General features: G+C 37.5%; 1 protein-coding gene across 6 annotated transcripts in view; it reads right to left on the bottom strand.

Moving 5' to 3' along the window:
- Window positions 1-694: 694 nt before the first annotated feature.
- FAR1 (fatty acyl-CoA reductase 1) overlaps window positions 695-9110 on the bottom strand; it is an 87081-nt gene continuing 78665 nt past the window's right edge. For all 6 annotated transcript variants that reach the window (XM_049890478.1, XM_049890477.1, XM_049890481.1 and 3 more), the window contains 2 exons: window positions 2986-3113; window positions 695-1670 (listed from right to left, as the gene is read on the bottom strand). In XM_049890478.1, the coding sequence (XP_049746435.1) occupies window positions 1508-1670; window positions 2986-3113 (291 nt within the window). In that variant the 3' untranslated portion in view covers window positions 695-1507. The remainder of the gene's footprint in view (window positions 1671-2985; window positions 3114-9110) is intronic.

Raw genomic sequence — 9110 nt, 5'->3', positions numbered from 1 at the left:
GATCAGCTTAATTAGAATAGTATTATGCTAAATAATCTGTTAAAACAAATGTATGTTAAAACAGTAAGTAGAATTAACTACTATTAAGATTTAAAAGGAATTATAAGGTATCATTAAAATATACATCAATTTTCTTGCTATTACTTGTTTCTATGATGCATTTCTTTCTAAAGCTAAAACCACATGCAGAAAAAAATAGATGGTATCTTCAAACTCATTCAACAGTTTGCTACTTTATGTGGTATGTAAATAAAGTCCTTTATTTAATTTTGTACACATTATTCTATTCTTCTTGAAGGAATTCAGCTTTCAAAATCAAAAATTAGTTTCTGTGCTTACACACGTGAGAACATTTCTTAGCTTTATTACATTCTTCCATAATAATGCACTTTCAGTTTTCAATGGAAAGACAGAACAAATCTTTTTAAAGTCTTTTGAATAAAATTTATAAAGCGAGGTGAGCAAAGATATGGTGATGAATCCCTTCCTGCCCAACCAAAACCAAAAAGCCAAACCAAATCCATTGCTGTGAAGTCGATTCTGACCCTACAGGACAGAGTAGAACTGCCTTACAGGGTTTCTAAGGAGTGGTTCGTGGGTTCCAACTGCTGACCTTTAGGTTGGCTCTTAACCACTGCACCACCAGGGGCCCCAACCAAAGGCTCAAGAAATCCTCTTGCTTCAAAACATGAACAAAATCTCACAGGATTGATTTTTATTTGATCATAATTTGGACAAGAAAATTTTATTTCTATTATTTTTAATACTAACAATTTTATAAAATTTGTTTTCATGTTCCTTCAAAAAACACATAGCTCGTGTTGATACGGATTCTCAAACACAATTAGATCCAGTATGGTCTTTAGAAGAATATACAGCCTTCTGATTATGAAAGCAATTGAGTGTTCATAGAAAAATGATCTGTATTAGACCTTTAATCAGAAAAAAAGAGAACATGTCTTTCACATTTGAGACCATTCAGCGACAGGATGACGTGAGAGTAGTTTTGCTATAATATAACAAAGCTAAAACCCACTTCAACTTAGGAAAAAAAATCAAACACTGATGAATCAAATATCTACCAACTTAGCTAGTATTCCTGTCCAAACAGATGCTTTCCATTGCACTGAATATTAGAATTAGAAATTCACTATATGTTTAAGGCATATTTTAATTAATATGTTCCAGAATCGCACAGTTATACTGGTCAGTGTTCCTATTTCCCCACTCCTACCCTCACCCCACCCCTGTCCCCCAGGGATCAAAATGTTAAAAATTATGGTTTCGGTGGCTATTGTAGATTTGAGCTGGCATACCACGGTGTGTTCACTAGGCTTTTATGAGCATAAACATTAAAATGTTACATAAAATGTACCATAATTTACTCCACACTCCGATCTAAGATGGTTTAATGTCTTGACAAAAGGTGAGATGACTTAAGTACAGTTTACATTTTGTGCATTTAGACCACCGTATGCATAGATGTTCTAATGCTAAATTCTTGTCTTCAGTATCTCATAGTGCTGGATGCTCGGAAGTATGACAGAAACTTGTAACACAGACTAACCACAAAGTACCAGATGTTTCTTGCCATTTGTGATCTTGCAATAAAAATGCGCCAGATCAGGATCACAAGGATAGTATTGAAACCATAACGTATGTTCCTCAATCTGGAAAGCAAAGGAAGAGACATGTCGGACAATTATATCCTAGAATACTATATTGTTGGATGGCAGCTAATTAATGCTCAGGTTTTAATCTACTCAAAGTTCAAATACATGTTAATTTGAAACTAAGTGAATTTTAGTCTTTCATAACAGTACCTTTGGGATGGAAATTTATTCATTCGACAAATATTAAGGAGCATCCTTTGTATACCCAATACTGTGCTAGGCATCAAGTATATTGTACGCAAAACAGATCTGTCCCTTGAACTTCTGGAGCTTCCTATCTAAAACGGTTTATTATATACATCACAATATAAACAAAATATAGTAAACAGCAGAGGGCCACATGATCAACAGCCAACTGGACAAGTCCTCATCTAAGAATGAAACATGGCACTGGCTCTATAAAGGAGGGCCTTTCCATTCTGAAAGAATAACACAAGTTACTTTGCTCATGTTTCAAAACACTTTTGATGGTGTTTGAAAGGAATATAAACTCTCCAGATATATAATAATATATAAATTCTATTAACTTCAGTAGGCTGTGTAAGCTAAGACTATAATATAGGAACAACAGATATAGAGAAAAGAGCTTTCTTTGAATTAGGTGTCAAAAGATCAATATTCTAACTTGCTTTGCCACTTAATATGATATGAGCTAAAAAAAGACAACATCCCTGAGCCCATTTCCTCATCTGTAAAACTGGTTGCTCTGCAAATTCTCATAGAATTGTATAACATGAGAAACATAATAATATGAAAGTTCTGAAAACTTATAAAAAACTACTATACAAATAAAAGAGATTACTATTAAAGTTACTTGCATCTCTAAATAATGGACTATTGATTTTCCCTCTTTCCTGATTTTTTATTTACAAAGAACCTAACAGAATAAAAATTGTTTTATAAACAAAGTTAGAATTCTATGCTGAATGATGTACTGTTATCACCCTTCCTCTTGAACAGTGTAAAAAAAACTTTAATGCATTACCTCCAGTTTACAATATATTTTTATTTTTTCCTAATTAGTACTTCTTCAGTAGTAATAAAAGGGAGGGTCATAGTGACTTTTAAAACTAAATTCCAAATGAACTTCATGCTAAAGAACAGTATAATTTGGCGACGCTAGTAAGCTTCAACAATCCTAGGCTGAAATAAATACCACTACTGTTTTTTTTTACTGTTCTAGTCCAAAGTTAAGTTCTTTTCTAAATACAACAGATTAACACCATCTTTCATTCACCATGCCAAATTATTTTAAAAATTCTTTAATATTTCATAGCAAGACAAGAAGAAATTAAACTCATGACAAACTTACTTGTTCAGATGTTTTCTAGCTGCAGGAAGGCCAGACATTTCTTCATTCAATACGTATTTCTTAGTTCCCATGCAGTAGTTCTCTATATATTCTGCCCAATGTAACTGCCGTACATCAATATTAAATGTCTACGTTAATTAACAAAAAATTATTGGTTACTTTCTGGAGTAATTTTTATCAAAACTAGTCAAAAATTCGTATTTTTCTTACAGGCCAATTCTAAAAGACATGACTATATAATGCTTAAATATGGAATTAACTTTTGAAATCTTACTGTTAGTCACAACAATGTTCTTATTCCTATTTCACACTTTCCATTACACAAAGAAACACTTGAGAAGACATGACAGCATTTGAAGAGGAGTGTGTTAAGTGTAAGGAGAAAGAAACCTACACTATTTTGTTTAAAAAAAAGTAAAAAAGGCAAAATCCCATCGTCCAAATAGTCAGATCTATGTATTCCTCACCACTTTATGCATTTCCAGTTCCTTCCTATCTGCAGTCTCTCCTTTCTTCAATACGTCCTGTATACGACACTGATTAATTTTCCTAAGAACGCTTTTGATATCAAAAGAAAGGATGTGTTATGAAAGCCAATTTAGGAGTTTAGGTAACAGTGACTGGGCCAAAAAAGGAAGCCTTTCAGAAATGCTAAAACCCAAACCCAAAAAATGGTAAAATAACAGGGCTACGTACCATGCAGTGCTCCTCAGCCCACAAACAGATTAATTTTTTTGGAGTGACAAAGAGATTATTGACTATAGGCCATCACTTAACTGAAAACAGCAAATTCTAAACTAACAAAAACTCCTACTGAAATAAATCATTAAAAACATGAAAATGGAGGTGAGGCCAAGATCGCAGAGGAGTCACACACTTCCAGTGGTCCCTCTTACAACAAAGACCCGAAAAAACAAGTGAATTGATTATATATGTGACAAGTTAGAAGCCCTGAACAACAAAGGCAAAGTTAAGAAATCAGACTGAGCTGCAGAAGGAGGGAGAGATGGTTCAGAAGTAGTGAGAAGTTGCCAGACCTGACTTGGCAGGAACTGGCACCCCTCAGCCCCAATCCCCTGGCGCTACAACAGCGAGGCTGGTGGTAGCAGTCAGGACACGGTTTTATCAGCCACAGAGAGAGCTGCAGAGTCTACTCATCCCTCTGGGATCAGCGAAGAACAGTGCTCTCGGCAAAAGTGCTTGCGTATCATTTGCCGCGTGGATCTAAAAGCACCCCTTTTGAAAAAAACTCTCTCCCATTTATCTGATCCCTCCTCCTTCTGCCCCAGGCCCCGAGCCAGCTTCAGTGGCAGCTGAATTCCCTGGGCCTGAGATAGGTCCTGCTGTGCACCTTGAGCCATTTTCCTGGTCTTGGAGAAGGAACAAAATAGCAAATGGGGGGAAAAAAATAATCTGCTGGCTCCCCTAAGCTAAGAACTCAGGGCACAAGCAGCTCCCGTCCAGGCACAAGCGGTCCCCAGACTGTGAATGCCTTTTACCCCTGCATGGACCTGTGTGGGCCCATCTCAGCAGCATTTGCACTTGTTGGCACGGTGCGAGGGTGCATGCACCTGAGGTCCGACTTTTACTGTTTCAGTTGTGCAGTGGAGAGGCAGGTTTTTGACATTTGATGCTACCTGCCTATTAAACAGGGTCCTTACCTACCCACATCAGGGGCCTGAGGACTGGTGGCTCCACCCATGCCATCCACCTACCCATGAGAGGGGCCCAAGGATAAGTGATGCCTCCCAGTCCTTACATCTAAAAGCACTGGGTGTCCATGGTCCGGCTGCAGAGCCCACCCACCTGTGTGCTCTAGGGAACCGGGATGTGTGATCCTCACATTTGGGGGTTGGTTGTAAGCCCCCTGCCTTGCTCATAGTGTGACTCCCTGCTGCAACAAGATACCTGTGCATACACCAATTGCCTCTGCTCCTCTAAGGCCATACACGAGAGCCTGCACCACATACTTGGTGACTGACTTTCTGGACATCCAAACTGAATCCATACATGAAAAGTGAACGGACTCCCAGACTCATATACCTGGTAACAGCTCTAGCCATCTGGTGACATCTGGTAACAGGACATTAGACCTTCAAAGGCGCTAATAAGCTAGCTCACTCAAGCAGCCCATTTGGTTGTATCAAAACAAAACAAAGCAAGAAGCTAGGACACAGTAAGCAAACATAATACAATAACTTATAAATGGCTCAGAGACAACAGACAATATCAAATCACATAAAGAAGCACACCATGATCGCTTCAACAAGCTCCCAAAACAAATAATCAAGGAATTTTCCAGACAAACAGATATTCCTGGAATTACCAGAGGTAGAATACAAAAAATTAATATACAGAACTCTGAAGGAGATCAGGCAAAATGCAGAACAAGCCAAGGAACACACAGAGAAAGCACTCAAGGAAATTAAGAAGGTTACTCAAGAGCATAATGAAAAGTTTAACAGGCTGCAAGAATCTATAGAGAGACAGCAATCAGAAATTCGGAAGATTAACAATAAAATTTCAGAATTAGACAACTCTATTATAGAAAGTTAGAGGAGCAAAATTGAGGAAATGAAAGTTAGAATTAGTGAGATAAAACACTTGGCACCAACATATTTGAAGAAAAATCAGATAAAAGAATTTAAAAAAATGAAGAAACCCTAAGAATCATGTGGGACTCTATCAAGAGAAATAACCTACAAGTAATTGGAGTACCAGAACAGGGAGGGAAAACAAAATATAGAGAGAATTGTTGAAGATTTGTTGGCCGAAAACTTTCTGGTATCATGAAAGACGTGATGATATCTATCCAACATGCTCATCGAACCCCACACAAGGTAGATCCCAAAAGAAAATCACCAAGACATATTATAATCAAACTTGCCAATACCAAAGACAAAGAGAAAATTTTAAAGAGCGGTTAGGGATAAACAAAAAGTCACCTACAAAGAAAAGTCAATAAGAGCAAGCTTGGACTACTTGGCAGAAACCACACAGTCAAGAAGGCAATGGGATGACATATATAATGCCTTGAAGGAAAAAAACTGCCAGCCAAGAATCACCGCTGCTGGTGAGCAAGAGCCCTGCTGCCTGACCTGCTGATCTTGGGTTTGCCGGCCCCTGCAGCTACGTGAATCAGAAGCCTCTATCTTGACCCACACTCTTGAGATGTTCCAGCCTGTACGACCTTGATATAAATCTCTCTCTCTCTATATTTACACGCTTTACTGGTTTTGCTTCTCTAGAGAACCCAGCCTGAGACACATACCCTATGACACAGCTATTCTACCAAGATATATACCCTACACAAATGTGTGTACATGGGCAACATGAATGTTCTTAGAAAAATTATTCCTAATAACCAAAAACTGAAATATCTATCAACAACCGACTAGGACAAATTTTTTGGCTTTGATATAACTGGAAAAGATCTAATCTCCAAAATCCATGGGAAAATCTAATACCTCTACAATAAAAAGACAAATAATTCATTTTAAAAATGGGCAAACGAAATGAACAGACACTTCACCAAAGAAGACATTCAGGTGGCTAACAGACACATTGAGGAAATACTCGTGATCATTAGCCATTAGAGAAATGCAAGTCAAAACTACAATGAGATACTATCTCACCTCAATATTACTGGCACAAATTAAAAAAAAGCAGAAAATAACAATGTTGGAGAGGTTGTAGTGGGAACGGAACTCTTACACACTGTTGGTGGGAATGCAAAATGGTACATCTATTTTGGAAAACGATATGGCGCTTTCTTAAAAAGCTAGAAATAGAAACACCATACAATCTAGCAAACCCACTCCTAGAAATATATCCTAGAGAAATAAGAGCCGTCACACAGATAGGCATACACACACCCATTTTCATTGCAGCATTATTCACGATAGCAAAAAGATGGAAATAACCTAAGTGTCCATGGATAAACAAACTATGGTACATACACACAATGGAATACTACACAATGATAAAGAACAATGGTGAATCTGTGAAATGCCTCCTCACAACATGGATGAATCTGGAGGGCCTTATGCTGGGTGAAATAAGTCAATCACGAAAGGCCAAATACTGTATGAGACCACTATTATGAAAACTCAAGAAAGGTTTACATACAGAAAGAAACAATCTTAGATGGTTATGAGGGAGTGGAAGGGTGGGGAAGAAAAAACACTAACTAGATAGGAAATGAGTGGTAACTTTGCTATATAGGTTAAGACAGTACACAATACTGGGGATATCAGCACAATTTGACCTGGGCAAAGTCACAGAAGCTTTACAGGCACATTCAAATGCCCTGAGGGACTAAGCTACTGGGCCTAGGACTGGGGACCATGGCCTCGGGGGACATCCAGCTCAACTGGCATAACATAGTCTATAAAGAAAATGTTCTACATCTGGCTGTGGGGAATAGTGACTGAGGTCTTAAAAGGCTGTGAGCAGCCATCTAAGATACATCTGATTAGAGCAAAGGAGAATGAAGAAAACCAGACACAGGGAAAGATTAGTACAAAGGACTAGTGGACCACAACTACCACAACCTCCACCAGACTGAACCCAGAACTACCACTAACTGTTCTGGCAGGGATCACTACAGAGGGTCCCGGACAGAGCAGGAGAAAAATGTAGAACGAAATTCATATTCACCAAAAAAAAAAAAAAAAAAAAAGACCAGGCTTGCTGGTCTGACAGAGACTGGAGAAACCCCAAGAGCACGGCCTGCAGACACTCTTTTAGCTCCGATATTATTTTTTAAATGTTCGTAAGATTTGAAAAATCAACAGAATTTCTAAAAATAAAAACAGTAACTGAAACCCAAAATTACATTGGATGGTTTAGACACAGCTGATAGACTAGAGCATAAAACTTAAAAAAAAAAAAAAAAAAGAACTACATTTCACCTCAGAAAGAAATAGATATAAAATAGGAAATTAAAAGTCCCAGAGAATACAATGACCTAACATACAGTAGAATTTCATAAAAAGACTAGAGAATGATGAACAAATATTTGAATAAACAATGGCTAAGAATTATCTCAAACTGCTGAAAGACACAAACTTTATATCTAGAAAGCCCAGCCCAAGCAGAATAATTTTTAAAAACTACATCCAGACATATTCATAGTAAAAGCGTAGGACACCAAACATAAACAAAATTTGAAACTATGTGAGGATTAACAGATAACCTGTAAAGAACAGAAATTAGACTGTTCAATAGCAACAACACAAGACAAAACACAAAAAGATTATCTTTAATGTGCTGAAATCGTGTTACAAAAACAAAGGTGAAATAAAGACGTCAGACAATCAAAATCTGAGAGTTCATTACTAACAGATCCCATCCCCTACTAAGCCATGTTCTAAAGAATATATTTCAGGCAAAAAGAAAATGATCCTAAAGAGAAGATCTGAGATACAAGAAGGAATGGTGAGCAAAGACTCTAGTAGATATATAATTAAATCTAAATAAAAACTGAATAAAATAATAATTTCTAATTACAGGGTTTAAATAGAGAACTAAAGTAATGGGCAATCATGTAAGTTGGTGCAAGTAGGGACCACAGCTAAAACATTTTAAGGTTCTAAATATCAATAAAGAGAACCAAAAAAAACCCACTGCTGTTGAGTTGAGGCCAACCCATAGTGACCCTAGGACAGAGTAGAATTGCCCCACGGGCTTTCCAAGGAACACCAGGTGGATTTGAACAGCCGAACTCTCAGCCACTATGACACCAGGGTTTCCCATTAAAGAGAAGACTATAGGAATTGTTTAACCCTTTGTTTGGTGTGCATGTTAAAAGAACTAGGGTAACCTCAAAAAAAAAAAAAAAAAACCCACACATAAAGAGTTTAAATTCCAAATCAGCAAAGGGCGAAATATAGAATGACAAAAAGTAAGAGTATATAAAAAATGATTTCTGAGAGAAGGTTTTCTCAAAATTCAGAGAAAAAGCACATGTGGGGAGAATGCATTTTTTTGTGGTTGCCATGGAAATGATTCCAACTCATGGGGAGCCCCCTGTGTGTCAGAGTAGAAGTGTGTGCCCTCCACAGGGGTTTCAGCTGCTGATTTTTCAGTAGATGCCACGTCTTTTCCAAGGCACTGACCTTACA

The sequence above is a fragment of the Elephas maximus genome, chromosome 7, assembly GCF_024166365.1.
Source record: "Elephas maximus indicus isolate mEleMax1 chromosome 7, mEleMax1 primary haplotype, whole genome shotgun sequence".
NCBI lineage: Eukaryota > Metazoa > Chordata > Mammalia > Proboscidea > Elephantidae > Elephas > Elephas maximus.
This window is presented reverse-complemented; position numbering and strand designations above follow the sequence as displayed.